We start from the raw sequence: 16012 nt of genomic DNA, 5'->3' as shown, positions 1-16012 counted from the left end.
ACATTTGTGTTGTGGGCAAGGTGTAGTCAACCCATTTCTCCCATTTTTTTGTCAACACCACTTTCCAGACAAAACTGCCAAAATGCATTTTTGGACATGTCTATCTAAACAGAAGAAACGCATAGGTCACATATTCCTCAAGTTTTTGTGGCATTAAACAAAATGTTCTGTAATTCACTGTAGCAATTCAATGAGACTTACCATTTGCCCAATTTGCTCTTAAGTATTACTCGTATACCCTATTTGAGGCAATACAATTGACTGCAGCCTAATGAGCATTCTAATACAGCTGTCCCTCGCCACATTGCACTTTAAAGTTTGCATCTTGTAAAGGTGACTGTGGGTGTTATTTCATGTCTAGAAGGCTTCCTATTATAAAAAAAAAACAAATATATAAAAGTTGTAAACTGTAAAATGTTCTATTAATATTTGTAAATGTATATAATTTATTTACAATGGCCGGGCGGGTAACCAATTAAAAGCGATACTGATGGCGACCAGAAGTAGATTTGTCCATGGAAGCCTGAGTGTGTGCATAAAAGACACAAACAGTTAAAGTACGTTTATAATTGGATATTAAGAAATAATTTATTATTCATATTTTTAAAGTTATGTAAACATTTGTATTAACTATAAATAATCAGGTGTGAACATTGAAGAAAAAACAACTTTGATTCAGTTCAGTTCAATATGAAGGTCCCCCAACCTTTAACTTGCAAAAACACACTTTAAAAACAAACACACACAAAAAAGAATGTTTTTATTCACAGAACAGCAATAAGACAACAATATCACCTAAATATCACCAATATCAATATCATATTTAAAATAATTTTGTTCACAAATACATCTCCATTGCAACGGGTGCATGCATGTCTGTGCAAAGCAGCTGTCTGTGATTGAGAGATAATGTTTAAAGTTTATATCAAAAGAGAAAAAAATAGGTTGATGTGTCCGAGAAGGGTAAAAAGGTTCAATATCTCCAATTCAAAACTAAAATGCCGCTTTGGCATTAAGTGAAAAAGTGAACAAAACACGATAAATGGGAAAAAACTATGACAATTGAAATTGTTCTTTAAACATTATATCTTTAGGGAAAAGGTTTGGCTACAATATAAACTTAAATAGTACAGCTGGTTTAGAAATACGGTCGTAATTCTGTCACAATGACGGCAATCAAAGCTTTTGAATGGATGCGGCTGTGATGCAGGGAAAACAAACTATTACAAATTACGTGTTGAATAATAGTTGATTAGAAACAAGATGTAATTGTATTCATGAGGCAATCAAAGTCCGTCAAACTAGAACCATCAAATACCTGCAGCACGGTGATGATCAGCTACTGGAGTGACCACTCGGTATAATCATGTCGAGTGGTTGTGGCCCTAAACAGCTACACATCCTCTGAATTCCTCATCTGCCATTGTCTCCTTCTTCCATAACTGTACTCACTGCACAACTGCACCTCTTCTCTTTCGTCTCGCATCACCAGTGAGATGGCAAATGTTGGAAATCTTTTCATTCTGGCCGACGGCGTGCTGGCTGAGCACCGCGAAGACTTCTATGGCATTCAGGTCAGCACTCATCTACTAATATGAAAGCGAAAGTCAATGGTGACCTCTGACAAGTACAGATGGTCGCCGAGTAAGGATGGGTACCTTTCACGTTCGAACCGATTAATACCCGTACTCAACGGTACCAATTTTCAGTACTTTTATGTGTTTATGTGGTGATAAATGGTAATTTATTTAATAATAAAATATTTCCTTTTTTTTTAATTGAAAATTTCACAATGAACTGCTAATGACAACTCTGCTGTCTTTAGTGATGGGTACTGAAATCAGTACTTTTATAGGTACTGACTGAATTCCGTCAGTACTACCAGATACAGATTCATGTAAAATCAAACATTGACATAATTCGATACCTTACCTCGGTTCAAGCACTTAACAAGCTATCAATCATTTACAGCGAACTCAGCCGGACTGCCTTTACATAGATAATAGTTACAATTTCCCGTGCCTAACAAAGCAAGAAGAAGCCACTCAAAAGTTTCCAAAATGCACTAGCTCGATGCTAATTCACATCAAATTTGTTATAGACATGCTAACAATTAGCATTAGCAATTTTACATGGCAATTTCAACACCTCCAAATTTGGTAATGAAAATTATAACCAAGAGGCATGTTGTAATGAAATAGCTGGTGTGTAATAAGTACTATACTGTACTTACAGTATAAATTAGTCCTGTCAAATGAGTATTTTTTAAAATCAGATTAATCACACTCTTGAATTTGGATGAATCATAATTCATTACAGGTTATTACTCGCCTAATATTTGATCAGAACTTGGTAGCAGTTCCATCTAAAGTCCCATCATTATTTTGAAGGTACATTTTCCAGGGAGCACAACAGTAGAACTAATCTTTGCACTGACATGTGCATTTCATTGATCGCTGACCGTAAAACCAGCTGCTTCGCCTTTCACGTAACCATCCACGTCTAAGGTAAAGGAGCACGTAAATAATAAATGATAAATGGGTTATATTTGTATAGCGCTTTTCTACCTTCAAGGTACTCAAAGCGCTTTGAAACTATTTCCACATTCACCCATTCACACACACATTCACACACTGATGGCAGGAGCTGCCATGCAAGGCCCTAACCACGACCCATCAGGAGGAAGGGTGAAGTGTCTTGCTCAAGGTTGAAGGTGGGGATTGAATCAGGAACCCTCAGGTTGCTGACACGGCCACTCTCCCAAATAGCGCCACGCCTCTCCCATGTGCGATTAATCTGTGTAGATGCATGATTAATGTGGTAATTTTTTTTAGTTAGTCACACGAACTAACTCTTTATTTTGGACAGCCTTAGTATAAACACTTTGTAGGACTCAGCATAAGACAAGAGTGGGATATTCAACTGAATGGCAAAGACTACTTCAACTCTAAGGCAATACACTACAGCCAATACACTACTGCAATCTCACAACTTGGAATTGCCACAGCACACAAAGTCTATTATATGACACTTGGAACTGAGACACAACTAGACAGCACAGCTCAGTGTTAAATATTAAATGATAAAAATTCATATATTTTTTTAGACAATTAACATTTTTTAACATATTTGAATACACAAAAAAGTAGAGGACCAGTATGGATACCCATCCCTTGCGGTCCAGTTATTTATTTATTTTTTTCTTACACTTCTAAGTCTCATTTCCAAGTATGCATTCATTTCAGCTTGTCTTTGGTGTGTTGTTGGAGCCAAGAAGTATTATATTGGCTTGAAGTTGAATCTTTTAGTGTTGTCCTATGTTGAGCCCTACAAAGCGTTTACACTGTACTTATTGTGCTTACTACACACCAGTTTGATAGTAACGTGCATTTCAGTTTTCTTGATCGGCAAATTTGGAAGGGTTAAAATCACCAGTGCTAATCATTAGCATGTACAAACCCCGTTTCCATGAGTTGGGAAATTGTGCTAGATGTAAATATAAACGGAATACAATGATTTGCAAATCTTTTTCAACCCATATTCAGTTGAATATGCTACAAAGACAACATATTTGATGTTCAAACTGATAAACTTTTTTTTTTTTGGCAAATAGTCATTAACTTTAGAATTTGATGCCAGCGAAACGTGACAAAGAAGTTGGGAAAGGTGGCAATAAATACTGATAAAGTTGAGGAATGCTCATCAAACACTTATTTGAAACATCCCACAGGTGTGCAGGCTAATTGGGAACAGGTGGGTGCCATGATTGGGTATAAAAACAGCTTCCAAGAAATGCTAAGTCATTCATAAACAAGGATGGGGTGAGGGTCAACAATTTGTAAACAAATTGTCGAACAGTTTCAGAACAACATTTCTCAACGAGCTATTGCAAGGAATTTAGGGATTTTACCATCTACGGTCCATAAAATCATTTAAATTTTCAGAGAATCTGGAGAAATCACTGCACGTAAGGATGATATTACGGACCTTTAATTCCTCAGGCGGTATTGCATGTTCTGTGGTCTGACGAGTCCACATTTCAAATTATATTTGGAAACTGTGGACGTGGTGTCCTCCGGAACAAAGAGGAAAATAACCATCCGGATTGTTATCGGCGCAAAGTTCAAAAGCCAGCATCTGTGATGGTATGGGGGTGTATTAGCGCCCAAGGCATGGGTAACTTACACATCTGTGAAGGCGCCATTAATGCTGAATGGTCCATATAGGTTTTGGAGCAACATATGTTGTCATCCAAGCAATGTTATCATGGATGCCCCTGCTTATTTCAGCAAAACAATGCCAAGCCACATGTTACAACAGCGTGGCTTCGTAGTAAAAAAGTGCGGGTACTTTCCTGGCCCGCCTGCAGTCCAGACATGTCTCCCATCGAGAATGTGTGGCACATTATGAAGCGTAAAATACGACAACAAGACCCCGGACTGTTGAACAATTTAAGCTGTACATCAAGCAAGAATGGTAAAGAATTCCACTTTCAAAGCTTCAACAATTAGTTCCCTCAGTTCCCAAAGGTTTATTGAGTTTTGTTAAAAGAAAAGGTGATGTAACACAGTGGTGAACATGCCCTTTCCCAACTACTTTGGCACGTGTTGCAGCCATGAAATTTTAAGTTAATTATTATTTGCAAATAAAAATAAAGTTTATGAGTTTGAACATCAAATACCTTGTCTTTGTAGTGCATTCAACTGAATATGGGTTGAAAAGGATTTGCAAATCATTGTATTCCGTTTATGTTTACATCTAACACAATTTCCTAACTCATATGGAAACAGGGTTTGTATATGGCATATCCAATGTATCGCGCATTTTGAAAAGTGGAGCCTAACTTTTAAACACATTCTATCGGACATTCTTGCTTCGTTGGCATGGAATATTGCAACATTACCGGCGAGGCCCGCTATGAATAGGCCTGTTTGCCTGCCAAGTGCTTCACCCGGTGCCAATTCCGCAACGGTAAGGGATGTCATGTGCAACAAAGGCAAAACATGATGGACACAACAGTCGAGCGGTTGAGATCAAAAGTGAGGGCGATTTTTGCAGGCGTTTCTCCTCTCTCCGAGCTTTTATGGTTTTCAATGTTTACCTTCCGTGGTGAAAGTAGCTTTTCTTTGTTTGTTGGCGCACTGCCACCAGAAGAGCCAGTCTTACGCATGGGAAACATCATGAAGAGTCAAAACGTAACTAATCAGTGATTTTATGCTTCTTCAGTTGAGCGGCGCGTGTGGCAATCTCGTTTTCATTGACCAAAATTAAGTTCTTTAATTGCACATTGTAACACGGAATGTCGTGTAACAAAGACCAACAAGTATAAATGTCTGGTATTTTCTATTCATTTTTGCCAAATTTAAGTACTGTATATACTTTTATTTTGAATAATGAATTATAAAGTTCAACGTGAAACAAGTAAGGTGGACAGCAGAAATTAACCATAAAGAAAAAAAATCCTTAAAAATGTTCACATGCAAATTTCATGATTATGAGATTTCAAACCTTCTTATTCCTTGATGGTCACATTCATTTTTTACTGCAGGCAAGCCACTCCTCCTCCAGCATTAGCTCCACCCACTCTGCCCCTTCTCAATTAATCAACTCAGCCTTGTCAACAATTAAAGGTGAAGACAGCATAAAGTGCACATCCTGCGCATGCAAACTACATTTTTTTTTATTGCTGCTTTTTCACAAAACTTGTTTTTCTGACAGAACAAAGCAGAAACAACAGAGACATTTTGATGCTGTTTCCGCCACAGCGAGAACGTCCGAGCAGCGTCTTGTATCAAAACTTCAGCGAGAGCGGACAGGTCAGCTTTGGATGTCATCGTCATTGTGGATAATGTTATGTTTATTCTGAAGCCAGAAGTTATGAAGAGCCAAATGGGACAAAGTAAAATAAATAACTACTTCTTCAATTGACTACTTAAATGTGTCATTAATTAATTCCAAATAATTAATTATAATTTGAATTAAATATATGCATGCTATATTTTAAATTAATGTATTCATTAATAATGAATGTATTTAGTATAAAATTATTCTAATTACGTAATGACTTAATTATTGCATGATTTAATCAACGATTTTGTGATCTAATTCTAATTCAGCATTGAGTTGCTTATTTTATTATTTTACAATGTATTTATTCATTTCGTTGATTTATGACATGTTCAAGTATTAATTTGAAGATATATCTGTTGATTTAATTTTGTCCCATTTGAATTTGTCAGCGCTTCATAAATGTATTTTATTTGTCAAACTCAGCAGTCAAAGTCTGGGCAAATCCTAACATCTGATTGGTTAACCAGCACTTAAAGTTACTCAATTGTGTCATTAACTAAATCATGAAATAATTAAATAAAATAGTATTTAAGTTGTTAAATGATTAACCAAATATTAAAAATAATCAAATTAATATTGTATTAAATGATACAATAATTACATTGCATTATAAATTAAATAAATAATGAAATATTTAATAACACATTTATGTATTTAATTACAATCATAATTAACTAAAGACAAATTTGATGTATTTATTCAAATATTTATTTATTCAACGCATGTTGTCCCATTTGGCTCTATAAAAAGTAGCCAAAACCATGACATTAAGTTAGGAAGGAAAGTAAAATATATAATATTTTCATGACGGGACTCTCGCTACTATATTGGATCCACTTTGGACTGGACTCTCACGGTTATGTTAGATCCACATTGGATTGGACTTTCACAATATCAAGTTAGACCCGCTCGACATTCATTGCTTTCGGTCCGCTGGTCCTCTCCAAGGTTTCTCATAGTCATCATTGTCACTGTCACCGACGTCCCACTGGGGTGAGTTTTTCCTTGCCCTTATGTGGGCTCTACCGAGGATGTCGATGTGTTTTGTGCAGGGGGGTATTATGTTCCAAGACCTTCTGTCAAAGAAGAAAAAGTACAAAAAAATAGAAGCACCCATAATAATGCCCATTTATGATCATCTAAACATGATAAAAGTTCTTAGTCCTCGTTATCAAACACATTTTGAATTCAGTTTTACACATGAAGAAGCAATTATAGTATACAGTATTTTACTTAAACAAGTGGAAAAACTTATTCGGGTGTTACCATTTAGTGGTCAATTGTACGGAATATGTACTGTACTGTGCAACCTACGAATAAAAGTTTCAATCAATCATTAAAAACCTTACAAAACACACCGTTACCCAAAATTACGTCAAGTCAAAGCATCTGCCTGCTGGAAAGTGTTTGGATTTATAGCTTTTCCCCTGCAAAGCACTTTTTTTAAATCACTATAAAAAAATGTAACCTGCTTGTTGTAGCTTGAAGTGAATATGTTTTCATGTCTATCCTTCACTCTTGCAGCGAGCATTTTTGCATCAGGTGATCAGTCCAGGTTGTAAACCCTGCAGTGATCCCAACCTCTCCTTTACTGACAAAGGTTGGTGTACTTAGAACAAAGCCCATTGCACTTGTACGTGCACATGTACTTGTACTTGTGCGTGTACGTGTACTCTTCAAATATTTACAGTACTTGCACTTGTTTGGACTTATTATTGTAGCAAAATTATTTGCAAACGCGTATCTCAATCTGTTCACCTATAATCCAGTTCATGTGTCTGTGTACTAATGTGTGTATTTGTACCTCAATGTGTGTGTGCGTAATCAGAACCCCGCCAACCGATGGAGGCAACGCAATCATTTTGAACACTATATATTATAACAAAACTGATAACTTACTTGAGTACAAAATCCTTCTGACAACTAAGTTACCACCAAAACATGAATTTTTATTTCCATCAATTGATGGAAAATCCATTGCACTTGGTTTACGAGTAGGTGCGAGGCGCCGACTAGTGGTGAGTGTAGGGAAAGACAGGTGAAGTTGAAGAGTACACACAAGTCTTTTTACAAGTTCGGAGGGGCTTCCTCCCACCATCAAAAACATGCACCTGGGGATGGATTGATTGGCAACACTAAATTGGCCCTAGTGTGTGAATGTGAGTGTTGTCTGTCTATCTTGGCCCTGCGATGAGGTGGAGACTTGTCCACGGTGTACCCCGCCTTCCGTCCGAATGCTGCTGAGATAGGCTCCAGCACCCCCCGCGACCCCGAAAGGGACAAGCGGTAGGAAATGGATGGCTGGATCGCTGCACAGACAGACAAAAGTGTCACAAATGTCACGTGTAAAAAGGCAGCCAATCAGGGTTCCTGCTTCACAAAAATGTAATTACAGACAGACACACATTTTTTACACACAAACAACTCTTAGTACGCACTAGTGTTGTCCCGATGCCAATATTTTGGTACCGGTACTGGTACCAGAATGTATTTCGGTACTTTTCGGTACTTTTCTAACTAAAGAGGACCACAAAAAAAATCATCATTGGCTTTATCCTAACAACATTAAACATATGTTTCTTATTGCCAGTTTGTCCTTAAATAAAAGAGTGAACATACAAGACAACTTTTCTTTTATTACTAAGTAAACAAAGACTCCTAACTAGTCTGCTGACGTATGCAGTAACATATTGTGTCATTTAAAATTCTGTTATTTTGTCAAAATTATTAAGCACAAGTGGTAGAAAAGTTATTATTAATCTACTTGTTCATATACTGTTAATATCTGCTTACTTTCTCTTTTAACATGTTCTATCTACACTTCTGTTAAGATGTAATAATCACTTATTCTTCTGTTGTTTGATACTTTACATTAGTTTTGGTTCTATCCGATACCAAGTAGTTACAGGATCATACATTGGTCATATTCAAAGTCCTCATGTGTCCAGGGAACGTATTTCCTGAGGTTATAAACTTAATTTAAAAAAAACAAAAAAAAAGATTTAGTGATGCTAAAAAATATTGATGTATTCATAGTATTATCAACTAGTACTTGATATCATTACAGTGGATGTCAGGTGTAGAACCAAAAATGCCCTTTGTTTACATTGTAGCCTCTCAGAAGAGTTGGTGCTGCAGGGGATTCTGGGTATTTGTTCTGTCGTGTGTGTTGCGTTGCAAATATTCTCCCAAAATGTGTCTGTCATTGTTGTTCAGTGTGGTTTCACTATATGTAACATGTTTATGACAGTGTTGGCATTGTTCGTACGGCCACCCTTCGTGTGACATATATGGCCGTTGACTAAGTATGCCCTTCATTCACTTGCGTAAAGTGTGTTCAAAGTTAAGATCAGGGGTCTCAGACACGCGGCCCGCGTGACGTTATTTGGCGGCCCCCACTTTAGTATGAAAGTCTAATGTTAGTGTGGCCCGCGAGTTTTATATGAATGGCGCTTGACAGCGTTGTGTTATTATGGGGCCAAAATGGCACTTTCAACGTTCTGGGTTACCTACCCCTGCGTTAGTGGAAAAGCGGCAAATGAGTGAAAGCGACAGAGACGTTGCCATGGAGACGAGGGTTTTCTTACGTACCTGGCAGCATTCACACCGCGACACCTGTCTGTCAGTAATAACAATCCCCGATAACCTGGACCAATTCAAACCGTTATTTGTTTTTTTATTTTCTAATTTTCAATGCCTCACACAATGAACACTACATATATTTCTATAACTTTTTTGCGCTCGCTATCCCGGTACTTTCCCGGCTATTACCCGCCGACCGCCGTGTTGCTATAGGGAGGAAAAGCGGAACGACACACATTGCAGACGTAACAGTATTCTCCGTGCGTGGGCTAAATACAAATATATTCAACAACCCCAAACATGTCTTTTTCAAAGCGTGCAGCGAAGAGAAAGGTTTGTGACGAGCAAAGACAATTCCAGGAAAAGTGGGAGATGCAATATTTCTTTGTTGAGCACAGGGGCCCCCCGGCGTGTCTTATTTGCACAGAGAAAGTTGCGGTGCACAAGGAATACAATTTGAAACGTCAATATACAACTAGATGTGCTGAGGAGTAAGCAACATTTTTTCACGAAATATTTTATCGCGGCCCAGCCTCACATAGACTCTGCGTCCAGTGGCCCCCAGGTGAAGTGACTTTAAGACCCCTGGTTAAGATTGTAGATGGTTGATGATCGGACATAGTGATATCTTGTCTATAGATCATTTATAACCCATCCAATATTATGACTTTGGCGTGCGGCGGTAAGTAATGAAGCATGAATAGCTATCTACCGTCCTACAGGGATCCATCCATTTTCTACCGTTTATTCCCTTTGGGGTCGCGGGGGGCGCTGACGCCTATCTCAGCTACAATCGGGTGGAAGGCGGTGTACACCCTGCACAAATTGCCACCTCATTGCAGGGCCCCTACAGGGATGATGCTTGAAATAATTGTACTATATATGTTGCCATGGAGACAAGGATTAGTAATTTAGAAGTATAATGCCCGTCTGCATGATTCATTAATATTGCGGTACTATACTAATACGGTATGCCGTATTGCCCTATTACGCACACATAGATTGTATTACACGCACACACAAATATGATTACGCAGACACACAGAGATTGTGTTACATTTCCACACAAATATGATTACGCAAGCACAACTCTTCCACTGCAGAAACTCAGCAAAAAAATCACACGTCAAAAGACCGCCAATCAAGGATTCCTCCTACACACAAATCTGAATACAGATGCACACAATTTTTTACACACGCACAGATCAAACTACGGACAGACCAATTTTTTTCCCCCATGGACAAATCATAATACGATACAAATTAGTACACAGACATGTTAGTTGGATTACAGATTCACAGATTGAGATTCGCGTTTGCAAAGACTTTTACTTGTGATTATGGGTGTACAGTACTTGTATGTGTCCTTGTACTTTTAAGTGTATTTGTACTTGTATGTGTACTCGTGTGTACTTATGTCACCTCCTGGTCCTGCAGTTCTGACCGCCCCCAGTAGTTGGAGTTTGGACAGCGGTACCAGAGAAGCCGTGCCTGTTCTATCCGCCCACATTGGGAACATCATGGCGCCTCCTGTTCCCCCACGAAATGTTCCACATGGTACGATCCAGAATATTTATCATATTGTACACCCCCCACTCCCCAGGACCCCACCCCCACGACCCACCCTCAGCCCAGTCGTCCACACTAGTTCCTCTTCAGTTGTCCCACCCCCCACGTCCTCCTTGCTCCAAGGTGCCTCTCTCAGTCCTTGTGCGTCTACGTCCTCCTACAGGCCAACGCCTGTCGATGCACTTTGATGCTTACCACCACCAACTCAGTGACCTCCCTCCTGCTCTCCCTGCGCGATCCCTAAGAAAGGTACCCTCCACCTCTTCCTCCTTTTATTTGCCCTTCTTGTCATCCTCGTACATACCAAATTGTTCATGTGTGAGAAAGAGCAGCTTGTTGCCATTGATTGTTATTCTTAAAAACGTTTGTATATTGTTTAATACATTATATACAGTATACATTACATTAGCGGGCTGTACGGTGGGAAAGGGGTTAGTACGTGTGCGTGTGCCTTCCGCCCGATTGCAGCTAGGATTGACTCCAGCACCCCTGTGATTAGTTCACCGGTTGCCACCTAGCGATGAGGGTACTATTTTTCAGCTAACAATTAGGGTGTTAGTTGTCAGCTGGTATTTTGCATGTCTGGTTACGATTAGCAGACCAATTGTCAGGTATAAATGGAAACAACATTTTAAAATTTTACAATTTCTTATTGTAATATTTTTCTATTTTGTTGCCATATATACCCCCATTATTTACTTTTTACTTTTTAAATTGATCTAAACTCTGTACACTGCTGCTGAAATTATCCTGAAGGAATCAATAAAGTACTATCTATCTATCTATCTATCTATCTATCTATCTATCTATCTATCTATCTATCTATCTATCTATCTATCTATCTATCTATCTATCTATCTATCTATCTATCTATCTTTTTATATGTTATTTTGCAAGTTGTCAGCTAGCAATTAGTGCACCAGTTGCACGCTAGCGATGAGAACATGAGTTGTCAGCTAACAATTAGGGTGCTAGTTGTCAGCTGGTATTTAGGACTTTTGTTAACGATTAGCAGGCCAATTGTCGGATAGCAGTTAGTGGCGCAAGCTGCCATCTTACAATTAGGGCGCTAGTTATCAGCTAGCTATTAGAGCACCAGTTGCCAGCTAGCGATTCGGGCACTATTTGTCAGTTACTGTAGCAATTAGCGCCCAGTGTACAGTTAGCAATTAGCGCGCCAGTTGTCAACTAGCAATAAGGGCGATGGCTGTCACCCAGCGATTAGCATGCTAGTTGTCAGCTATTTAGTATTGTGCAAGTTGTCAGCTAGCAATTAGTGCACCAGTTGCACGCTAGCAATGAGAACATGAGTTGTCAGCTAACAATTAGGGTGCTAGTTGTCAGCTGGTATTTAGGACGTTTGTTAACGATTAGCAGGCCAATACTCAGATAGCGATTAGTGGCGCAAGCTGTCATCCTACAATTAGGGCGCTAGTTATCAGCTAGCTGTTAGAGCACCAGTTGCCAGCTAGCGAGTCGGGCACTAGCTGTCAGTTACTGTAGCAATTAGCGCCCCAGTGTACAGTTAGCAATTAGTGCGCCAGTTGTCAACCAGCAATAAGGGCGATGGCTGTCACCCAGTAATTAGCATGCTAGTTGTCAGCCATTTATTTTTGTGCAAGTTGTCAGCTAGCAATTAGTGCACCAGTTGCACGCTAGCTATGAGAACATGAGTTGTCAGCTAACAATTAGGGTGCTAGTTGTCAGCTGGTATTTAGGACGTTTGTTAACGATTAGCAGGCCAATACTCAGATAGCGATTAGTGGCATAAGCTGTCATCCTACAATTAGGGCGCAAGTTATCAGCTAGCTGTTAGAGCACCAGTTGCCAGCTAGCGAGTCGGGCACTAGTTGTCAGTTACTGTTGCAATTAGCGCCCCAGTGTACAGTTAGCAATTAGTGCGCCAGTTGTCAACCAGCAATAAGGGCGATGGCTGTCACCCAGTAATTAGCATGCTAGTTGTCAGCCATTTATTTTTGTGCAAGTTGTCAGCTAGCAATTAGTGCACCAGTTGCACGCTAGCGATGAGAGCATGAGTTGTCAGATAAAAATTAGGGTGCTAGTTGTCAACTGGTATTTAGGACGTTTGTTAACGATTAGCAGGCCAATTGTCAGATAGCGATTAGTGGCGCAAGCTGTCATCCTATAATTACGGCGCTAGTTATCAGCTAGCTGTTAGAGCACCAGTTGCCATATAGCGATTCGGGCACTAGTTGTCAGTTACTGTAGCAATTAGCGCCCTAGTGTACAGTTAGCAATTAGTGCGCCAGTTGTCAACTAGCAATAAGGGCGATGACTGTCATCTAGCGATTAGCACGCAAGTTGTCAGCTATTTATTATTGTGAAAGTTGTCAGCTAGAAATTAGTGCACCAGTTGCACGCCAGCGATAAAAGCATTAGTTGTCAGCGAACGATTAGAGTGCTGGTGTTCAGCTAGGACTTAGGACATGAGTTAACGATTAGCATGCAACTTGTCGGATAAAGATTAGCTGTGCAAGCTTCCAACTTACAATTAGAGCGATATTTGTCAGTTGACCACTAGAGCACCAGTTGCCAGCTAGCGATTAGGGCGCTAGTTGTCAGCTAATTATTAATGTGCTAGTTGTCAGCTAGCAATTAGTAGACCGGTTTCCAGCAAGTGACTAGGGAATTAGTTGTCCGTGAACGATTAAGTTTGTCAGCTAGCATTTAGTGCTCTAGTGAACGATTTGCGTGCCAATTGTCAGCTAGCGATTAGGGTGCTTGTTGTCAGCTACTGTAATTAGTGGGCCAGTTTACTGCTTGTGATTATGGCACCATTTGTCAGTTAACGATCGGTGTGACAGTTGTCAGCCAACAATTAGGGAACTGGTTTTCAGCTAACGATCAGCGTGCCAGCTGCCAGCGAGCGATTAGGATGCTTGTTGTCAGCAAACGATTAGGGCGCTAGTTATAAGCTAGCGGTTAAGAGCATCAGTTTTCATCTAACGATTCGGGAACGATTCTGAATATGTTAGTATTATATAATAACAAGGTATACTTTAGGAGCAGTTTAATTTAAAGCACCATTTTAAACAAGACATTAACCGTATTTCTTTGAATTGCCGCAGGGCATATAGTATGCGCCTGCCTTGAATTACTGCCGGGTCAGACTTGCTTCCCAAAATAATTAGCGGATGCTCAGTATTACCGCCTGGTCAAACTCGTGACGTCACGAGGGACACTTCCCCTGTCATCATTTTCAAAATGGAGGAGGCTGATTCCAATACCGGTAATTTGAAATCACATAAAGGGAAGAAGATTAAGAGCTATTCAGTAGGATTTAAGGTCCAAGCTTACATCACACTCAAATTTTTACTGCATACCTTTGGTAAGTGCTGGAGTGAGAAGAGGTTTTAAAATTATTAGCGCATGCTTACTTTTACCGCATGCCTTTGGTAAGCGCAGGAGTGAGAAGAGGTTTTAAATTCAGGGAAATACGGTTAGTAGATCCCTGCTTTATCAGTTCCATCAAAATGTTGAAGGCTCTTGTTTGAAACCAATAATGAAGCCTCTTCTCTGCATTCCCATTTCCTGCTGAGAACCAGCGTCCTCTGCAGTGGCTTGTTGTGCATAACATAAATGTCCACTGCAGTGGACGCTGGTTCTCAGGTGGACAGAACACTGAATAACACGATGTCGTCATTGAATCCTAAAACTCCTCATTTTCTGTCTCTTTAGTGTCCCCAGCAACCTTCACCTGCCTCGCCCACCAGTCCACCGTCCCTCCTGTGTGGAAGTAACTCCACCTTGTCAGGCAGCAGCAGCTCAGGAGTCTTCACTCTCAGCGAAAGTAACTTGAGCGACCCCCCGTCCGGGCGCACTGACGAGTCCGTCCCTAACAGCCAGGCCTGGACTACGGAACAGGAGGAACTGGACTCACCTTACTGGCTCATCGGGTACGACGTCTCAGAATGTGAAGTTCCGGAGCCTTGTCGAAGCCACGCTTCTTCAGGGGTCACTGCGCCTCAGGGGTTCCGAACCCCCAGAACTGGTACACGAACGCAGATCAAAGAAGGACCACCGCACTACCAAGATGTCCAGCACGCTCACCACTTCCCCCCTCATTACATCCCCACTTACTTGCCTCTTGACTCCTTGGTTGAGCCTCCTTCTGCTCTGTCACACAAACCGTACCTCAGTTTCCCTCAGGAGAAACCTATGAGCAGCCAGCCCACACAAGGAGTCCTCAGACCTGCGTCAGGCAGCAGCTGCCTTCCTCTGTTTGTTGCCACGAAGGAGGACCAGTCCAAGGTGGCATGGGGCCATGGCATCAGTCGCGATTAAGATGTGATTAGTTTCACATTTAAATTTAACCCACACAGTAAAAACTGATTTTTAAAAGTGATATTTGTAGGGGTGCTAAATTTAACCCACACAGTTAAAACTGATTTTTAAAAGTGGTATTTGTAGGGGTGCTGCCACAATTACCAGACGAAGTCGAACAGCTATGTCTTTTAACCATTTGGAAATTTTTCACGTCATCTCATTATTCTCATACAAAGTAACAATATAACCTTTTTTTTGCAGAAATGTACCTAATTTATTTGATCTTGTGAAAAAGTACAGATGTTAACTATATATGTATTTACAAATATACTCTTTTTTTGTATAGAATTCAACATGAGCACTGACCTGCAATCATTCCTGCACAGATTGTGATTTATTAAACATCATGCTTAATAAAGAACATTTGACTTGTTGACCAGCTTTTGTGAATGAACATTTTTGTAAGGAGCATCTCGGAAAATGTGTACAACTACTACATATATAAAGTGTCCAACAGAGGGCGCCAATCTAATGCAACATTGTTCAAAGTTCTGAATAATTAGAATTAATTTATTATTCATTTTATTAATTCATTATTAATTTGATTATTAATTAATGTATTTATTATTAATTAATTAGTTTATTCCAAATGGGGAAAAGCGGTAAAAAATGGATGGATGGATTAATTTATTATTCATAGAAAGCACACAGAACAAGAATTATG

The 16012-nt window shown here is 39.7% G+C and overlaps 1 protein-coding gene across 4 annotated transcripts in view; it reads left to right on the top strand.

Moving 5' to 3' along the window:
- Positions 1–15722, top strand: part of LOC133535284 (dedicator of cytokinesis protein 3-like) — an 87480-nt gene extending 71758 nt beyond the window's left edge. For 3 of the 4 annotated variants that reach the window (XM_061874970.1, XM_061874969.1, XM_061874968.1), the window contains 7 exons: positions 1493–1574; positions 5549–5630; positions 5719–5816; positions 7375–7450; positions 10870–10989; positions 11165–11250; positions 14701–15722. In XM_061874970.1, the coding sequence (XP_061730954.1) occupies positions 1493–1574; positions 5549–5630; positions 5719–5816; positions 7375–7450; positions 10870–10989; positions 11165–11250; positions 14701–15306 (1150 nt within the window). In that variant the 3' untranslated portion in view covers positions 15307–15722. The remainder of the gene's footprint in view (positions 1–1492; positions 1575–5548; positions 5631–5718; positions 5817–7374; positions 7451–10869; positions 10990–11164; positions 11251–14700) is intronic. The other variant, XM_061874971.1, reaches the window with a different exon arrangement.
- The last annotated feature ends 290 nt before the right edge of the window (positions 15723–16012 follow it).

This window comes from Nerophis ophidion, linkage group LG16 (assembly GCF_033978795.1).
Source record: "Nerophis ophidion isolate RoL-2023_Sa linkage group LG16, RoL_Noph_v1.0, whole genome shotgun sequence".
NCBI lineage: Eukaryota > Metazoa > Chordata > Actinopteri > Syngnathiformes > Syngnathidae > Nerophis > Nerophis ophidion.
The sequence above is the reverse complement of the archived record's forward strand: the minus strand, read 5'-3'. Positions and strand labels throughout refer to the sequence as shown.